Source organism: Coregonus clupeaformis, unplaced genomic scaffold (assembly GCF_020615455.1).
Source record: "Coregonus clupeaformis isolate EN_2021a unplaced genomic scaffold, ASM2061545v1 scaf0063, whole genome shotgun sequence".
NCBI classification, from domain to species: Eukaryota; Metazoa; Chordata; class Actinopteri; order Salmoniformes; family Salmonidae; genus Coregonus; species Coregonus clupeaformis.
In genome coordinates, this window is record NW_025533518.1 from 659,348 (window position 1) to 680,441 (window position 21,094).

General features: G+C 47.6%; 2 protein-coding genes across 3 annotated transcripts in view; both read left to right on the forward strand.

Annotated features, from left to right (window-relative positions):
• Positions 1–227: 227 nt before the first annotated feature.
• LOC123483284 (dynein light chain 2, cytoplasmic-like) lies at positions 228–4,613 on the forward strand. 2 transcript variants are annotated; one of them, XM_045212911.1, is made up of 4 exons: positions 228–697; positions 3,504–3,640; positions 4,334–4,441; positions 4,541–4,601. In XM_045212911.1, exons 2-4 carry the CDS (start codon positions 3,509–3,511, stop codon positions 4,568–4,570), a joined length of 270 nt encoding a protein of 89 aa, XP_045068846.1. In that variant the 5' UTR covers positions 228–697; positions 3,504–3,508; the 3' UTR covers positions 4,571–4,601. The 2 variants fall into 2 exon arrangements, with proteins under 2 accessions (XP_045068846.1, XP_045068845.1); XM_045212910.1 differs by having other exon boundaries at positions 4,334–4,613.
• A 10,828-nt stretch (positions 4,614–15,441) lies between these two features.
• Positions 15,442–21,094, forward strand: part of LOC121580080 (HEAT repeat-containing protein 6) — a 116,745-nt gene continuing 111,092 nt past the window's right edge. Inside the window, exon 1 of the mRNA XM_045212904.1 lies at positions 15,442–15,736. Coding sequence (XP_045068839.1) covers positions 15,443–15,736 — 294 coding nt within the window. The 5' untranslated portion in view covers position 15,442. The remainder of the gene's footprint in view (positions 15,737–21,094) is intronic.

Consider the following 21,094-nt stretch of genomic DNA (forward strand, 5'->3'; position numbering starts at 1 on the left):
TATCTACCTGTCTGTCTGTCTGTCTGTCCCCTCCTATCTACCTGTCTGTCTGTCTGTCTGTCCCCTCCTATCTACCTGTCTGTCTGTCCCCTCCTATCTACCTGTCTGTCCCCTCCTGTCTGTCTGTCTACCTGTCTGTCTGTCCCCTCCTATCTACCTGTCTGTCTGTCCCCTCCTGTCTGTCTGTCCCCTCCTGTCTGTCTGTCCCCTCCTATCTACCTGTCTGTCTGTCCCCTCCTATCTACCTGTCTGTCTGTCTGTCTGTCCCCTCCTATCTACCTGTCTGTCTCACTGAGGTCTCTCTACCACCCTATTTTCCTGCTGATCATTATTATTATTATTATTATTATTATTATTGTATCAGTTCGGGATAAATCTCCTTCATTCCCTTCTCTCACCGGGGCCACGGTGCACTCTGGGTGGAAACAAGATGCGGGCAGTGTCGCGCTAGTGGAAAATGCTCGCAGCACGCGGGAGGAGGCCACGGAACAGCCAATCAGATCGTCAATGCAGTGCAAGGGGGGCGCGGTCGGTCAAAACGTGGCATGTAATTAACCGGTAAGCGCATATGAGAGAAGAACGGTCGGAACACACAGAAACGACGCACAAAACACGCTCACACAACTGTGGTGAGAAAGACAGACGTCCAGAGAGAACTGCGTTGTTAAACGCGTTTACTGGCAACAGCAGCAAGAGGGTGAGCGACGTTATATTTCTGTCTCTTCTGTTCTGCATGGAGCTGTTACATTTAAGGAATTTAGCAGATGCTCTTATCCAGAGCGACTTACAAATTGGTGCATTCAACTTATGATAGCCAGTGGGACAACCACTTTTTTTCTTTTTTTTCATGGGGGGGGGGGGGTAGAAGGATGACTTTATACTATTCCAGGTATTCCTTAAAGAGGTAGGGTTTCAAGTGTCTCCGGAAGGTGGTGAGTGACTCCGCTGTCCTAGCGTCGTGAGGGAGCTTGTTCCACCATTGGGGTGCCAGAGCAGCGAAAAGTTTTGACTGGGCTGAGCGGGAACTGTGCTTCCGCAGAGGAAGGGGAGCCAGCAGGCCAGAGGTGGATGAACGCAATGCCCTCGTTTGGGTGTAGGGACTGATCAGAGCCTGAAGGTAAGGAGGTGCCGTTCCCCTCACAGCTCCGTAGGCAAGCACCATGGTCTTGTAGCGGATGCGAGCTTCAACTGGAAGCCAGTGGAGTGTGCGGAGGAGCGAGGTGACGTGAGAGAACTTGGGAAGGTTGAACACCAGACGGGCTGCGGCGTTCTGGATGAGTTGTAGGGGTTTAATGGCACAGGCAGGGAGGCCAGCCAACAGCGAGTTGCAGTAATCCAGACGGGAGATGACAAGTGCCTGGATTAGGACCTGTGCCGCTTCCTGTGTAAGGTAGGGTCGTACTCTGCGAATGTTGTAGAGCATGAACCTGCAGGATCGGGTCACCGCTTTGATGTTAGCGGAGAATGACAGGGTGTTGTCCAGGGTCACGCCAAGGCTCTTCGCACTCTGGGAGGAGGACACAACGGAGTTGTCAACCGTGATGGCGAGATCATGGAGCGGGCAGTCCTTCCCCGGGAGGAAGAGCAGCTCCGTCTTGCCGAGGTTCAGCTTGAGGTGGTGATCCGACATCCACACTGATACAGTGGGGAGAACAAGTATTTGATACACTGCCGATTTTGCAGGTTTTCCTACTTACAAAGCATGTAGAGGTCTGTCATTTTTATCATAGATACACTTCAACTGTGAGAGACGGAATCTAAAACAAAAATCCAGAAAATCACATTGTATGATTTTAAAGTAATTAATTTGGAAACATCATTATTTGGGGATGCTTTTCTGCAAAGGGGACAGGACGACTGCACCGTATTGAGGGGAGGATGGATGGGGCCATGTATCGCGAGATCTTGGCCAACAACCTCCTTCCCTCAGTAAGAGCATTGAAGATGGGTCGTGGCTGGGTCTTCCAGCATGACAACGACCCAAAACACACAACCAGGGCAACTAAGGAGTGGCTCCGTAAGAAGCATCTCAAGGTCCTGGAGTGGCCTAGCCAGTCTCCAGACCTGAACCCAATAGAACATCTTTGGAGGGAGCTGAAAGTCCGTATTGCCCAGCAACAGCCCCGAAACCTGAAGGATCTGGAGAAGGGTGATTGTGGAGGCCAGGCCATCTGATGCATCGCTGCAGAATTCTGTGGTAGCCATGCAGGTTAAGTGTGCCTTGAATTCTAAATAAAGCACCCCCACACCATAACACCACCACCTCCATGCTTTACGGTGGGAACCACACATGCAAAGATCATCCGTTCACCCACACCGCGTCTCACAACGACACAGCGGTTGGAACCAAAAATCTCAAATTTGGACTCCAGACCAAAGGACACATTTCCACCGGTCTAATGTCCATTGCTCGTGTTTCTTGGCCCAAGCAAGTCTCTTCTTCTTATTGGTGTCCTTTAGTAGTGGTTTCTTTGCAGCAATTCGACCATGAAGGCCTGATTCACGCAGTCTCCTCTGAACAGTTGATGTTGAGATGTATCTGTGACTTGAACTCTGTGAAGCATTTATTTGGGCTGCAATTTCTGAGGCTGGTAACTCTAATGAACTGATCCTCTGCAGCAGAGGTAACTCTGGGTCTTCCTTTCCTGTGGCGGTCCTCATGAGAGCCAGTTTCATCATAGCGCTTGATGATTTTTGCGACTGCACTTGTTTTGATGTATTTCTTTAAAAAATAACCTTTATTTAACTAGGCAAGCCAGTTAAGAACAAACTCTTATTTACAATGACGGCCTACCCCGGCCAAACCCAGACGACACTGGGCCAATTGTGCGCCGCCCTATGGGACTCCCAATCACGGCCGGTTGTGATACAGCCTGGAATCGAACCAGGGTCTGTAGTGACGCCTCTAGCACTGCTTTCAAAGTTCTTGAAATGTTCCGTATTGACTGACCTTCATGTCTTAAAGTAATGATGGACTGTCGTTTCTCTTTGCTTATTTGAGCTGTTCTTGCCATAATATGGACTTGGTCTTTTACCAAATAGGGCTATCTTCTGTATACCCCCCCTACCTTGTCACAACACAACTGATTGGCTCAAACGCATTAAGAAGGAAATAAATTCCACAAATTAACTTTTAACAAGGTACACCTGTTAATTGAAATGCATTCCTGGTGACTACCTCATGAAGCTGGTTGAGAGAATGCCAAGATTCTCTACACTTGTTATGTCACAGTAGTTTAGATGGTCCAATGACTCGCTACACTTGTTATGTCACAGTGGTTTAGATGGTCCAATGACTCTCTACACTTGTTATGTCACAGTAGTTTAGATGGTCCAATGACTCTCCACTTGTTATGTCACAGTGGTTTAGATGGTCCAATGACTCTCTACTTTGTTGTTTTGTCACAAACTGAAATTAGGGGAACTATTAGAATTTTAGCAACCAGGAAATGGCGGTGCAATTTCTGCATAGTGCACCTTTAACTAACATTCCCCCCCCCCAGTCACCATGACCGACAGGAAGGCGGTCATAAAGAATGCGGACATGACAGAGGACATGCAGCAGGATGCTGTGGACTGTGCTACTCAGGCCATGGAGAAATACAACATTGAGAAGGACATCGCTGCTTACATCAAAAAGGTAGCTAACCAGACAGACCTCCTATAACCAGACAGACCTCCTATAACCGGACAGACCTCCTATAACCGGACAGACCTCCTATAACCGGACAGACCTCCTATAACCGGACAGACCTCCTATAACCGGACAGACCTCCTATAACCGGACAGACCTCCTATAACCGGACAGACCTCCCTATAACCGGACAGACCTCCTATAACCGGACAGACCTCCTATAACCGGACAGACCTCCTATAACCGGACAGACCTCCTATAACCGGACAGACCTCCTATAACCGGACAGACCTCCTATAACCGGACAGACCTCCTATAACCGGACAGACCTCCTATAACCGGACAGACCTCCTATAACCGGACAGACCTCCTATAACCGGACAGACCTCCTATAACCAGGACAGACCTCCTATAACCGGACAGACCTCCTATAACCGGACAGACCTCCTATAACCGGACAGACCTCCTATAACCGGACAGACCTCCTATAACCGGACAGACCTCCTATAACCGGACAGACCTCTTATAACCGGACAGACCTCCTATAACCGGACAGACCTCCTATAACCGGTGTGTGTGTCCTTACCTATAACCAGTTACATTACATCAAGAAGGTAGCTAACCAGATATATATAGATAGATAGATAGATATCCTATAACCAGCTTCTAAATGTCCTCTGTTCTGTTGTTTTGTTCCAGGAGTTTGACAAGAAGTACAACCCCACGTGGCATTGCATTGTGGGTAGAAACTTTGGCAGCTACGTGACACATGAAACCAAACACTTCATCTATTTCTACCTGGGCCAGGTGGCTATCCTGCTCTTCAAGTCTGGTTGAGCCCCTAACCCCTACACCCTAACCCCTACACCCTAACCCCTACACCCTAACCCCCTACCTCTGGGCCAGGTGGCTATCCTGCTCTTCAAGTCTGGTTGAGCCCCTAACCCCTACACCCTAACCCCTACACTAACCCCTACACCCTAACCCCTGCACCTAACCCCTACACCTAGACCCCTACACCCTAATCCCTACACTAACCCCTACCTCTGGGCCAGGTGGCTATCCTGCTCTTCAAGTCTGGTTTAACCCCTACACCCCAACCCCTACACCCCAACCCTACTAGCCCCTAACTCCTGACCCTAACTCCTACACCTAACTCCTACACCCTAACCCCTACACCCTAACTCCTGCACCTACCCTACACCGACCCTGCACCCCAGCCCTCACCCCACCCCTGCACCTGCTCCTGCACCTACTCCTGCCCTAGCTCCTGCACCCTAACCCCTACACCCTAACTCCTACACCCTAACTCCTACACCCTAACTCCTACACCCTAACTCCTACACCCTAACTCCTACACCCTAACCCCTACACCCTAACCCCCTACCTCTGGGCCAGGTGGCTATCCTGCTCTTCAAGTCTGGTTGAACCCTAACCCCTACACCCTAACCACCTTACTTCTACCTGGGCCATCCTCTGTCTCTCTCTGTCTCTCTCTCTCTCTCTCCACCACACCTCTCTCTCTCTCCACCACCACCACACCTCTCTCTCTCTCCACCACCACCACACCTCTCTCTCTCTCCACCACCACCACACCTCTCTCTCTCTCCACCACCACCACACCTCTCTCTTTCTCTCCACCACCACACCTCTCTCTCTCTACCACCACCACACCTCTCTCTCCACCACCCACCACCTCTCTCTCCACCACCACCACCTCTCTCTCTCTCCACCACCACCACCACACCTCTTTCTCCCACCACCACACCTCTCTCTCTCTCCACCACCACCACACCTCTCTCTCTCTCCACCACCACCACACCTCTCTCTCTCTCTCCACCACCACCACACCTCTCTCTCCACCACCACCACACCTCTCTCTCCACCACCACCACACCTCTCTCTCCACCACCACCACACCTCTCTCTCCACCACCACCACACCTCTCTCTCTCTCTCCACCACACACCTCTCTCTCCACCACCACCACACCTCTCTCTCTCCACCACCCACCTCTCTCTCCACCACCACACCTCTCTCTCCACCACCACCACACCTCTCTCTCCACCACCACCACACCTCTCTCTCTCTCCACCACCACCACACCTCTCTCTCTCCACCACCACCACACCTCTCTCTCTCTCCACCACCACACCTCTCTCTCTCTCCTCCACCACCACACCTCTCTCTCTCTCCTCCACCACCACCCCTCTCTCTCTCTCCACCACCACACCTCTCTCTCTCTCTCTCTCCACCACCCCTCTCTCTCTCCACCACCACCACACCTCTCTCTCTCTCCACCACCACCCACCTCTCTCTCTCTCTCCACCACCACCTCTCTCTCTCTCTCCACCACCACCACACCTCTCTCTCCACCACCACCACACCTCTCTCTCCTCCACCACCACCACCTCTCTCTCTCCACCACCACCACCACACCTCTCTCTCTCCACCACCACCACACCTCTCTCTCTCTCCACCACCACCACACCTCTCTCTCTCTCACCACCACCACCACCTCTCTCTCCCACCACCACCACACCTCTCTCTCTCTCCACCACCACACCTCTCTCTCCACCACCAATCTCTCTCTCCACCACACACCTCTCTCTCTCACCACCACCACCTCTCTCTCTCTCCACCACCACCACCTCTCTCTCTCTCTCTCTCTCCACCACCACCACACCTCTCTCTCTCTCCTCCACCACCACACCTCTCTCTCTCTCTCTCCACCACCACCTCTCTCTCTCTCCTCCACCACCACACCTCTCTCTCTCTCTCTCCACCACCACCACACCTCTCTCTCTCTCTCTCCACCACCACCACACCTCTCTCTCTCTCTCTCCAGCACCACCACACCTCTCTCTCTCTCCACCACCTCTCTCTCTCTCTCCACCACCACACCTCTCTCTCTCTCTCCACCACACCTCTCTCTCTCTCTCCACCACCACCTCTCTCTCACCACCCACCTCTCTCTCACCACCACCACCTCTCTCTCTCTCCACCACCACCACCACACCTCTCTCTCCACCACCACCACACCCTCTCTCCACCACCACCACCCACCTCTCTCTCTCCACCACCACCACACCTCTCTCTCCCACCACCACACCTCTCTCTCTCTCTCCACCACCACCACACCTCTCTCTCTCTCTCCACCACCACCACACCTCTCTCTCCACCACCACCACACCTCTCTCTCTCTCTCTCTCTCTCCACCACCACTCTCTCTCTCTCCCCACCACCACACCTCTCTCTCCCACCACCAACACCTCTCTCTCTCCACCACCACCACACCTCTCTCTCTCTCTCTCCACCACCACCACACCTCTCTCTCTCTCCACCACCACACCTCTCTCTCTCCACCACCACCACACCTCTCTCTCCACCACCACCACACCTCTCTCTCTCTCACCACCACCACACTCTCTCTCCTCTCCACACCACTCTCCTCCCCACCACCACACCTCTCTCTCTCCACCACCACCACACTCTCTCTCTCTCTCCACCACCACCACCCTCTCTCTCTCTCCACCACCACACCCCCTCTCTCCCCACCACCACCACACTCTCTCTCTCTCTCCACCACCACCACCTCTCTCTCTCTCTCCACCACCACACCTCTCTCTCTCTCTCTCCACCACCACACCTCTCTCTCTCTCTCACCACCACCACCTCTCTCTCTCTCTCCACCCACCACACCTCTCTCTCTCTCCACCACCACACCTCTCTCTCTCCTCCACCACCACACCTCCTCACCACCCTCTCTCTCTCTCTCCACCACCACACCTCTCTCTCTCTCTCCACCCACTCTCTCTCTCTCTCCCCCACCACCACACCTCTCTCTCTCTCCACCACCACACCTCTCTCTCTCTCTCCACCACCACACCTCTCTCTCTCTCCTCCACCACCACACCTCTCTCTCTCTCTCCACCACCACCCTCTCTCTCTCACCACCACCCCTCTCTCTCTCTCCACCACACCTCTCTCTCTCTCCACCACCACCACACCTCTCTCTCTCTCCACCTCCACCACCTCTCTCTCTCTCTCTCTTCACCACCACACCTCTCTCTCCCTCCACCACCACACCTCTCTCTCTCTCTCACCACCACACCTCTCTCTCTCTCTCCAACCTCTCTCTCTCTCACCACCACCTCCTCTCTCTCTCCCACCACCACCACCCTCTCTCTCCACCACCACCACCTCTCTCTCTCTCCCACACTCTCTCTCTCCACCACCACCACTCCTCTCTCTCTCTCCACCACCACACCTTCCTCTCACCACCACACTCTCTCTCTCTCCACCACCACCACACTCTCTCTCACCCACCTCTCTCTCTCCACCACCACACCTCTCTCTCTCTCCACCACCACACCTCTTCTCTCCCCTCCACCACCACACCTCTCTCTCTCTCTCCCACCCACCCCTCTCTCTCTCCTCCACCACCAACCTCTCTCTCTCTCCACCACCACCACACCTCTCTCTCTCCCCACCACCACCACACCTCTCTCTCTCTCTCACCACCACCACACCTCTCTCTCTCTCACCACCACACCTCTCTCTCTCTCTCTCCACCACCACCACCCCTCTCTCTCTCTCTCCACCACCACACCTCTCTCTCTCTCTCTCCACCACCACACCTCTCTCTCTCCTCCACCACCACCACTCTCTCTCACCACCACCACCACCTCTCTCTCCACCACCAACCTCTCTCTCCACCACCACCCCTCTCTCTCTCTCCCACCACCACACACCTCTCTCTCTCTACCAACCTCTCTCTCTCTCTCCACCCACCACACCCTCTCTCTCTCTCTCTCCACCACCACCTTCTCTCTCCACCACCACCTCTCTCTCTCTCACTCCACCACCACACCTCTCTCTCTCTCCACCACCACCAACCTCTCTCTCTCACCACCACCACACTCTCTCTCTCTCCACCACCTCTCTCTCTCTCTCCACCACACCTCTCTCTCTCACCACCACCACCACCCTCTCTCTCTCCTACCACCACACCTCTCTCTCTCCACCACACTCTCTCTCTCTCTCACCACCACCCCTCTCTCTCTCCTCCACCCCACCTCTCTCTCTCCACCACACCTCTCTCTCTCTCTCCACCACCTTCTCTCTCTCTCTCACCCCACCACCTCTCTCTCCACACTCTCTCTCACACCACCACTCTCTCTCTCTCACAACACCTCTCTCTCTCTCTCCACCACACCTCTCTCTCTCTCTCCACCACCACACCTCTCTCTCTCCACCACCACCACCTCTCTCTCCACCACCTCTCTCTCCACCACCACACACCTCTCTCCCCCACCACCACACCTCTCTCTCCACCACCACACCTCTCTCTCTCTCTCCACCACCACACCTCTCTCTCTCTCACCACCACTACACCTCTCTCTCTCTCCACCCACACCCTCTCTCTCTCTCCACCACCACCACACCTCTCTCTCTCTCCCCCACCTACACTCTCTCTCTCTCTCCACCACCACCTCCTCTCTCTCCACCACCACCTCTCTCTCTCTCACTACACCTCTCTCTCTCTCCCCACCACCACACCTCACTCTCTCTCTCCACCACCACACCTCTCTCTCTCTCCACCACCACCCACCTCTCTCTCTCTCACCACCACACCTCTCTCTCTCTCTCCACCACACCTCTCTCTCTCTCTCTCTCCACCACCACCACACCTCTCTCTCCACCACCACACCTCTCTCTCCACCACCACCACACCTCTCTCTCTCTCTCACCACACCTCTCTCTCTCTCTCCACCACACCTCTCTCTCTCTCTCCACTCACCACACCTCTCTCTCACCACCACACCTCTCTCTCCACCACCACTCTCTCTCTCTCCACCACCACAACCTCTCTCTCCACCACCACCTCTCTCTCTCTCCACCACCACCTCTCTCTCTCTCTCCACCACTCTCTCTCTCTCTCTCTCTCACCACCACCACACCTCTCTCTCCACCACCACACCTCTCTCTCCACCACCACCACACCTCTCTCTCCACCACCACACCTCTCTCTCCACCACCACCACACCTCTCTCTCTCTCCACCACCACCACCACACCTCTCTCTCCACCACCACACCTCTCTCTCTCTCCACCACACCCACCTCTCTCCTCCACCACCACCTCTCTCTCTCACCACCACACCTCTCTCTCCACCACCACCACACCTCTCTCTCTCTCTCCACCACCACCACACCTCTCTCTCTCTCTCCACCACCACACCTCTCTCTCCACCACCACCACACCTCTCTCTCTCTCCACCACCACCACACCTCTCTCCACCACCACCACACCTCTCTCTCCACCACCACCACACCTCTCTCTCTCTCTCTCTCTCCACCACCACCACACCTCTCTCTCTCCACCACCACACCTCCCTCTCTCTCACCTTTCACTCTCTCTCTCGCTCTCTCTTTAATTTAAGGGCTTTATTGGCATGGGAAACATATGTTAACATTGCCAAAGCAAGTGAATTAGATAAACAAAAGTGAAATAAATATTAACAGTAAACATTACACTCAGAAGTTCCAAAAGAATAAAGACGTTTCAAATGTAATTATGTCTATATACAGTGTTGTAACAATGTACAAATGGGAAAATAAATAAACATAAATATGGGTTGTATTTACAATGGTGTTTGTTCTTCACTGGTTGCCCTTTTCTTGTGGCAACAGGTCACAAATATTGCTGCTGTGATGGCACACTGTTGTATTTCACACAATAGATATGGGAGTTCTCTCCACACCACACCTCTCTCTCTCCCCACCGCACCTCTCTCGCTCTCTCACACCTCTCTCTCCCCACCACAACCCTCCCCCACCCCCCTCCACTGACAGGCGCTGCTCCTCACCTGGATTGTGATATACTGATGGCCGAGGCCACACACACGACTTCAAGAGTTGTAGATGATTCTCCATTCATGTGTCTGGGCGGTGCTGCATGGGCCGTCTACATGGTGTGTGTATATGTTGCAGGATAATAAACATGATGGGTTGTATCCCAAATGGCCCCCTACACCCTATTCCCTATGTAGTGTACTACTTTAGACCAGAGCCCAATGACACCCTATTCCCTATGTAGTGTACTACTTTAGACCAGAGCCCTATGACACCCTATTCCCTATGTAGTGTACTACTATTGACCAGAGCCCTATGACACCCTGTTCCCTATGTAGTGTACTACTTTAGACCAGAGGCCTATGACACCCTATTCCCTATGTAGTGTACTACTTTAGACCAGATCCCAATGACACCCTATTCCCTATGTAGTGTACTACTATTGACCAGAGCCCTATGACACCCTGTTCCCTATGTAGTGTACTACTTTAGACCAGAGCCCTATGACACCCTATTCCCTATGTAGTGTACTACTATTGACCAGGAGCCCTGTGACACCCTGTTCCTATGTAGTGTGTACTACTATTGACTAGAGACCCTATGACACCCTGTTCCTATTGGTGTGTACTTTAGACCAGAGGCCTATGACACCCTATTCCTATGTAGTGTGCTACTTTAGACCAGATCCCAATGACACCCTATTCCCTATGTAGTGTACTACTATTGACCAGAGCCTATGACACCCTGTTCCTATGTGTGTACTACTATTGACCAAGAGCCCTATGACACCTGTTCCCTATGTAGTGTACTACTATTGACCAGAGCCCTATGACACCCTGTTCCCTATGTAGTGTACTACTATTGACCAGAGCCCTATGACACCCTGTTCCCTATGTAGTGTACTACTATTGACCAGAGCCCTATGACACCCTGTTCCTATGTAATTTACTACTATTGACCAGAGCCCTATGACACCCTGTTCCCTATGTAGTGTACTACTATTGACCAGAGCCCTAGACACCCTGTTCCCTATGTAGTGTACTACTATTGACCAGAGCCCTATGACACCCTATTCCCTATGTAGTGTACTACTATTGACCAGAGCCCTATGACACCCTGTTCCCTATGCAGTGTACTACTATTGACCAGAGCCCTATGACACCCTATTCCCTATGTAGTGTACTACTTTAGACCAGAGCCCTATGACACCCTATTCCCTATGTAGTGTACTACTATTGACCAGAGCCCTATGACACCCTATTCCCTATGTAGTGTACTACTATTGACCAGAGCGCTATGACACCCTATTCCCTATGTAGTGTACTACTATTGACCAGAGCCCTATGACACCCTATTCCCTATGTAGTGCACTACTTTAGACCAGAGCCCTATGACACCCTGTTCCCTATGTAGTGTACTACTATTGACCAGAGCCCTATGACACCCTGTTCCCTATGTAGTGTACTACTATTGACCAGAGCGCTATGACACCCTGTTCCCTATGTAGTGTACTACTTTAGACCAGAGCCCTATGACACCCTGTTCCCTATGTAGTGTACTACTATTGACCAGAGCGCTATGACACCCTATTCCCTATGTAGTGTACTACTATTGACCAGAGCCCTATGACACCCTATTCCCTATGTAGTGTACTACTATTGACCAGAGCCCTATGACACCCTGTTCCCTATGTAGTGTACTACTTTAGACCAGATCCCAATGACACCCTATTCCCTATGTAGTGTACTACTATTGACCAGAGCCCTATGACACCCTATTCCCTATGTAGTGTACTACTATTGACCAGAGCCCTATGACACCCTGTTCCCTATGTAGTGTACTACTATTGACCAGAGCCCTATGACACCCTGTTCCCTATGTAGTGTACTACTATTGACCAGAGCCCTATGACACCCTATTCCCTATATAGTGTACTACTTTAGACCAGAGCCCTATGACACCCTATTCCCTATGTAGTGTACTACTATTGACCAGAGCCCTATGACACCCTGTTCCCTATGTAGTGTACTACTATTGACCAGAGCCCTATGACACCCTGTTCCCTATGTAGTGTACTACTATTGACCAGAGCCCTATGACACCCTGTTCCCTATGTAGTGTACTACTATTGACCAGAGCCCTATGACACCCTGTTCCCTATGTAGTGTACTACTATTGACTCAGAGCCCTATGACACCCTGTTCCCTATGTAGTGTACTACTATTGACCAGAGCCCTATGACACCCTATTCCCTATATAGTGTACTACTTTGGACCAGAGCCCTATGACACCCTATTCCCTATGTAGTGTACTACTATTGACCAGAGCCCTATGACACCCTGTTCCCTATGTAGTGTACTACTATTGACCAGAGCCCTATGACACCCTGTTCCCTATGTAGTGTACTACTATTGACCAGAGCCCTATGACACCCTGTTCCCTATGTAGTGTACTACTATTGACCAGAGCCCTATGACACCCTGTTCCCTATGTAGTGTACTACTATTGACCAGAGCCATAGGGAATATGGTGCCATTTGAGACACAGTCGATGACTCCGTGTATATTTTACAGTGTGAAGGCCAACTCCATGAGAAGCATCTTTAAGATGACAGAGTAGAGATTTTGATGTTAAATATTTTCTATGACTTATTATTTGTTGCCCGATGTATAAAAAAATTATTTGACTGTTGCTTCCATATGGTTCATAAAGAATGGTTCAACACTATATTTAAAAGGAACATGGACTAGTGATTTACTGGGGGCGTCATCTCATCATTGATGTCAAAGATATAGAACACTGATATTGCCTATGATTGTCTGTGGAGATTCAGGTCATCTCAGAAGCTGTGCCTGGGGTCAAGGATAAGAGCCAGGCAACTCATGATCCATCCTGTGGGTACACCAAAGCCTGTATCAAGAATTACAAACCATCTCTGGAGTCTTGATACGACGATGGGATATTAGATTCACCAGGGTTCACGTCGAGAGAGAGAGATGGCCCAAGTAGAAGTAAGGTGGTTAGGGTGTAGATCCCATAACAACTGAAATATCAACGTGTAGATAGGGCCTGTCTACTATCTCCCTGCCTGTCTACTATCTCCCTGCCTGTCTACTATCTCCCTGCCTGTCTACTATCTCCCTGCCTGTCTACTATCTCCCTGCCTGTCTACTATCTCCCTGCCTGTCTACTATCTCCCTGCCTGTCTACTATCTCCTGCCTGCCTACTATCTCCTGCCTGTCTACTATCTCCTGCTCTGTCTACTATCTCCCTGCCTGTCTACTGTCTCCCTGCCTGCCTACTATCTCCCTGCCTGTCTACTATCTCCTGCCTGTCTACTATCTCCTGCTCTGTCTACTATCTCCTGCCTGTCTACTATCTCCCTGCCTGTCTACTATCTCCCTGCCTGTCTACTATCTCCTGCCTGTCTACTATCTCCTGCCTGTCTACTATCTCCTGCCTGTCTACTATCTCCCTGCCTGTCTACTATCTCCTGCCTGTCTACTATCTCCTGCTGCTATCTACTATCTCCCTGCCTGTCTACTATCTCCCTGCCTGTCTGCTATCTCCCTGCCTGTCTACTATCTCCTGCCTGTCTACTATCTCACCGCCTGTCTGCTATCTCCTGCCTGTCTACTATCTCCCTGCCTGTCTACTATCTCCCTGCCTGTCTACTATCTCCCTGCCTGTCTACTATCTCCCTGCCTGTCTACTATCTCCCTGCCTGTCTACTATCTCCCTGCCTGTCTACTATCTCCCTGCCTGTCTACTATCTCCCTGCCTGTCTACTGTCTCCCTGCCTGTCTACTGTCTCCCTGCCTGTCTACTGTCTCCCTGCCTGTCCACTGTCTCCCTGCCTGCCTACTATTTCCCTGCCTGCCTACTATCTCCCTGCCTGTCCACTATCTCCCTGCCTGTCCACTATCTCCCTGCCTGCCTACTATCTCCCTGCCTGCCTACTATCTCCCTGCCTGCCTACTATCTCCCTGCCTGCCTACTGTCTCCCTGCCTGCCTACTGTCTCCCTGCCTGCCTACTGTCTCCCTGCCTGCCTACTGTCTCCCTGCCTGCCTACTGTCTCCCTGCCTGCCTACTATCTCCCTGCCTGTCTACTATCTCCCTGCCTGTCTACTATCTCCCTGCCTGTCTACTATCTCCCTGCCTGTCTACTGTCTCCCTGCCTGTCTACTGTCTCCCTGCCTGTCTACTGTCTCCCTGCCTGTCTACTGTCTCCCTGCCTGTCTACTGTCTCCCTGCCTGTCTACTGTCTCCCTGCCTGTCTACTGTCTCCCTGCCTGTCTACTGTCTCCCTGCCTGCCTACTGTCTCCCTGCCTGCCTACTGTCTCCCTGCCTGCCTACTGTCTCCCTGCCTGCCTACTGTCTCCCTGCCTTTCTACTATCTCCCTGCCTGTCTACTATCTCCCTGCCTGTCTCATCAATGTTCCTTAAGCTCAAGTTACTGTTCCTGACTGCCTTTCTGAACTGCCTCAACACATCTGACGCTGTGGAACACTATCAACCATCAACTGACAGATCCCTACATTTGAAAGCGACAGATTCTTGTTCATAATAAAAAGTGCTGTATTTAAAATCGTATTATTATTAGACAGAAATAGTAACCAGTGCACTGGATATACATTTGTGAAAACTCTTCAAGATTAGATATGGTGGATTTACTAAAGCCACTTAAAATAGCCTATATAATACAGCTCTGGGTTTATTTTCTATGGGATAAGGGAACCACCACTCTTATTTCACTTTCTTAGAGTTACAGGACTAATGAAGATCATTTAATGCAGGTCGGCCGTGACCGGCCTCACACTCCATAACAGTAGGTGGCGGGTTATGCACCTTGAAAGTTGGATGCGATTCGCCAACCCAATCCCAAAGAAGAATAGGGAACCCACGCTTTGACCCCGGATGTGCCATTACAGCAGAGTTCTTCCTGAAAGATGGCTGCCAGAGCAACGTTGCCACCAGGCTCTAGTCCTCCGATGTCTTCCAGCCTCGCCGGTATTAACGATGGTCTCTCGGTAACGCTATCACCAGATGCGGTCCCGTTCACGCCGCTGGCTCCGGAGGTCCGGGAGGAGATCGGTTCCGTGGCGGCGCAGTTCTCCCACTACGCGTCCAAGCTCCGCTCACTGCGAGCCGGAGACCCAGCCAGCCTGAAAACACAACTCAACCTGCTGTTCGACCAGCTGATATCTGAAAACTACAGCAGTAACTACAACATACCACCTGAGGTACAGTAGCTATGATGACGCTATGGATATCTTAACTTTAAACTTAGCTAGATGTGAGCTTGCTAGCCACAACATCAATTTGGTGATCCAGAATATTAACTGTTTGCTTTGCAAGCTCACCAGCAATCAGGCATCAATCAACAATTACTATCATAGGCCTAGCTACGGGCGTTTGGTAAGTCAAACTGGCTTGAAATGGATAATTGATTTATGTAGCTTGCATTTGGAGTTTGTTAACGAAGCTAAAGCAGAGGTTTCAAAACAGCCTGTTGAACTAAAGCCCGTGGCAACGTCCATGTCCGGTTGCAGGTGGTGCATGTGAATTTAGAAAATGCTTCATTATTACAATAAAATAAAAAATATTACTCTCTGAAGTAATCCGTCTTGTCTATTTCAAATCTTCTCTCAATAGAGAGTAATAGTAATGTCACTAACTCCGACATGGTTCATTGGACAAAGCTTACGGTGAAATCAATAGTTTTTTGATAAACACCGAAAATAAGGTATGCGGTAAACACAGGCTTAGGAGATCTTAGAACAAACCTATCTTCATCAGATAACGGCACTGTGAATTCTGAAGCATGTCATAAAAAAACAAAAAAACTACATAAAGCACAAAGAAGCCTTCATAATTCATAAAGGTCATGTTACCTGACTGATATTATCTCATAGAACAAAACCTATGAGCTCTTACGCATGTCTTAACCTCAGCATTTATCCCAAAACCCAATTCTTTCCCCTTTCATTTCCCCCATTGTTATGATGAGTTTCTAGGGTATCAAGTGATTACGAATGTAAGGATGTACTTAGACCCTTTTGATGGGGAGTTCATACAGTATATTTAATATGTACCATGGTTAGTTATAACAGACATGGCCCTGCATCTCCCAACTTCCCAACTCCAGAACAAATATCCACTCTCTCTATATATACCCTCTGTTACAAGCCTCTCTCTATATATACACTCTGTTACAAGTCTCTCTATATATACACTCTGTTACAAGTCTCTCTCTATATATACACTCTGTTACAAGCCTCTCTCTATATATACCCTCTGTTACAAGCCTCTCTCTATATATACACTCTGTTACAAGTCTCTCTATATATACACTCTGTTACAAGCCTCTCTCTCTATATATACACTCTGTTACAAGTCTCTCTCTATATATACACTCTGTTACAAGTCTCTCTATATATACACTCTGTTACAAGCCTCTCTCTCTATATATACACTCTGTTACAAGTCTCTCTCTATATATACCCTCTGTTACAAGCCTCTCTCTATATATACACTCTGTTACAAGCCTCTCTCTCTATATATACACTCTGTTACAAGTCTCTCTCTATATATACCCTCTGTTACAAGCCTCTCTCTATATATACACTCTGTTACAAGCCTCTCTCTCTATATATACACTCTGTTACAAGCCTCTCTCTATATATACCCTCTGTTACAAGCCTCTCTATATATATACACTCTGTTACAAGTCTCTCTCTATATATACACTCTGTTACCAGTCTCTCTATATATACACTCTGATACAAGCCTCTCTCTCTATATATACACTCTGTTACAAGTCTCTCTATATATACACTCTGTTACAAGCCTCTCTCTATATATACACTCTGTTACAACGTCTCTCTATATACACTCTGTTACAAGTCTCTCTCTATATATACACTCTGTTACAAGCCTCTCTCTCTATATATACACTCTGTTACAAGTCTCTCTATATATACACTCTGTTACAAGCCTCTCTATATATACACTCTGTTACAAGTCTCTCTCTATATATACACTCTGTTACAAGCTCTCTCTATATACACTCTGTTACAAGCCTCTCTCTATATATACACTCTGTTACAAGCTCTCTCTCTATATATTACACTCTGTTACAAGCCTTCCTATATATACACTCTGTTACAAGCTCTCTCTATATATATACACTCTGTTACAAGTCTCTCTATATATACACTCTGTTACAAGCTCTCTATATATACACTCTGTTACAAGCTCTCTCCTATATATACACTCTGTTACAAGCTCTCTCTATATATACACTCTGTTACAAGCCTCTCTATATATACACTCTGTTACTTTCTCTCTATATATACACTCTGTTACAAGCCTTCTCTATATATACACTCTGTTACAAGCTCTCTATATATACACTCTATGTTATGTTTCTATATATACACTTTTAGCTCATATATACACTCTTCTCTCTATATATACACTCTGTTACAAGCTCTCTATATATACACTCTGTGTTACAAGCCTCTCTCTCTATATACACTCTGATACAAGTCTCTCTCTATGTATACACTCTGTTATAAGCCTCTCTCTATATATACACTCTGTTACAAGCCTCTCTCTTATATACACTCTGTTACAAGTCTCTCTCTATAAGTATACACTCTGTTACAAGCTCTCTCTCCTCCTATATACACTCTGTTTATAGACAAGTCTCTCTCTATATATACACTCTGTTACAAGCCTCTCTCTATATATACACTCTGTCTACAGCCTCTCTATATATACACTCTGTTACAAGCTTCTCTATATATACACTGTAAAAGCCTCTCTCTATATACACTTGTTATAAGTCTCTCTCTATATATACACTCTGTTATAAGCCTCTCTCTATATATACACTCTGTTACAAGTCTCTCTCTCTATATATACACTCTGTTACAAGTCTCTCTCTATATATACACTCTGTTACAAGCCTCTCTCTATAATACACTCTGTTACAAGTCTCTCTATATATACACTCTGTTACAAGTCCTCTCTCTATATATACACTCTGTTACAAGCCTCTCCTTATATACACTCTGTTACAAGTCTCTCTCTATATATACACTCTGTTACAAGCCTCTCTCTATATATACACTCTGTTACAAGCCTCTCTCTATATATACACTCTGTTACAAGCCTCTCTATATATACACTCTGTTACAAGCCCTCTATATATATACACTCTGTTACAAGTCTCTCTATATATTACACTCTGTTACAAGCTCTTCTATATATACACTCTGTTACAAGTCTCTCTCTATATATACACTCTGTTACAAGTCTCTCTCTATATATACACTCTGTTACAAGTCTCTCTCTATATATACACTCTGTTACAAGTCTCTCTATATATACACTCTGTTACAAGCCTCTCTCTATATATACACTCTGTTACAAGTCTCTCTCATATATACACTGTGTTAAAAAGCTCTCTCTCTATATATACACTCTGTTACAAGCCTCTCTCTATATATACACTTGTTATAACCCTCTCTATATATACACTTGTTAAAAGCTTCTCTATATATAATTAAAAGCCCCCATATATAACTCTGTTAAAGCTCTCTATATATACACTCTGGTACAGTCTCTCTCTATATATACACTCTGTTACAAGCCTCTCTCTACATATACACTCTGTTACAAGCCTCTCTCTACATATACACTCTGTTACAAGCCTCTCTATATATACACTCTGTTACAAGCCTCTCTATATATACACTCTGTTACAAGCCTCTCTATATATACACTCTGTTACAAGCCTCTCTATATATACACTCTGTTACAAGCCTCTCTCTATATATACACTCTGTTACAAGCCTCTCTCTATATATACACTCTGTTACAAGCCTCTCTCTCTATATATACACTCTGTTACAAGCTCTATATAACACTCTGTTACGCTCTCTATATATACACTCTGTTACAAGCCTCTCTCTATATATACACTCTGTTACAAGTCTCTCTCTATATATACACTCTGTTACAAGCCTCTCTCTATATATACACTCTGTTTACAAGCCCCTCTCTCTATATATACACTCTGTTACAAGCCTCTCTCTATATATACACTCTGTTACAAGCCTCTCTCCTTATATATACACTCTGTATACAAGCCTCTCTCTATATATACACTCTGTTACAAGCCTCTCTCTCTATATATACACTCTGTTACAAGCCTCTCTCTTATATATACACTCTGTTACAAGCCCTCTCTATATATACACTCTGTTACAAGCCTCTCTCTATATATACACTCTGTTACAAGCCTCTCTATATATACACTCTGTTACAAGCCTCTCTCTATATATACACTCTGTTACAAGCTCTCTCTATATATACACTCTGTTACAAGCCTCTCTCTATATATACACTCTGTTACAAGCTCTCTCTATATATACACTCTGTTACAAGTCTCTCTCTATATATACACTCTGTTACAAGTCTATATATACACTCTGTTACAAGTCTCTCTCTATATATACACTCTGTTATAAGCTTCTCTCTATATATACACTCTGTTACAAGTCTCTCTATATATACACTCTGAGTTCTATATACACTACTACTCTATATATACATCTGTTACAAGCCCTCTCTATATATACACTCTGTTACAAGCCTCTCTATATATACACTCTGTTACCAAGCCTCTCTCCTATATATATACTATGTACAGTCTCTATATATACACTCTGTTACAAGCCTCTCTCTAAATAATTTAATATATACACTCTGTTACAAGCCTCTCTCTATATATACACTCTGTTACAAGCCTCTTCTCTATATATACACTCTGTTACAAGCCTCTCTCTATATACACTCTGTTACAAGCCTCTCTCTATATATACACTCTGTTACAAGCCTCTCTCTATATATACACTCTGTTACAAGCCTCTCTCTCTATATATACACTCTGTTACAAGCCTCTATATATATACACTCTGTTACTCTCTCTATATATACACTCTGTTACAACTCTCTATATATACACTCTGATACAAGTCTCTCTCTATATATACACTCTGTTACAAGTCTCTCTCTATATATACACTCTGTTACAAGCTCTCTCTATATATACACTCTGTTACAAGCCTCTCTCTATATATACACTCTGTTACAAGCTCTCTCTATATATACACTCTGTACAAGTCTCTCTATATATACACTCTGTTACAAGCCTCTCTATATATACACTCTGTTACAAGCCTCTCTCTATATATACACTCTGTTACAAGCCTCTCTATATATACACTCTGTTACAAGCTCTCTCTATATATACACTCTTTTACCAGTATCTCTCTATATACACTCTGATATAATCTCATATACACAAGTCTCTCTATATACACTCTGTTACCAGTCTCTATATATACACTCTGTTACAAGCCTCTCTATATATAACTCTTGTTACCAGTCTCTCTATATATACACTCTGTTACAAGCCTCTCTACATATACACTCTGTTAAAGCAACAGTTACAAGCCTCTCTCTACATATACACTCTGTTACAAGCCTCTCTATATATACACTCTGTTACAAGCCTCTCTATATATACA

What these genes read in the sequence shown, in the direction of transcription:
- LOC123483284 (XM_045212910.1), top strand. Translation starts at nt 3,509, where the DNA reads ATGACCGACAGGAAGGCGGTCATAAAGAATGCGGACATGACAGAGGAC. An exon ending in TCGCTGCTTACATCAAAAAG is followed by an intron (nt 3,641 to 4,333) that starts GTAGCTAACCAG and finishes GTTTTGTTCCAG; the next exon opens with GAGTTTGACAAGAAGTACAA.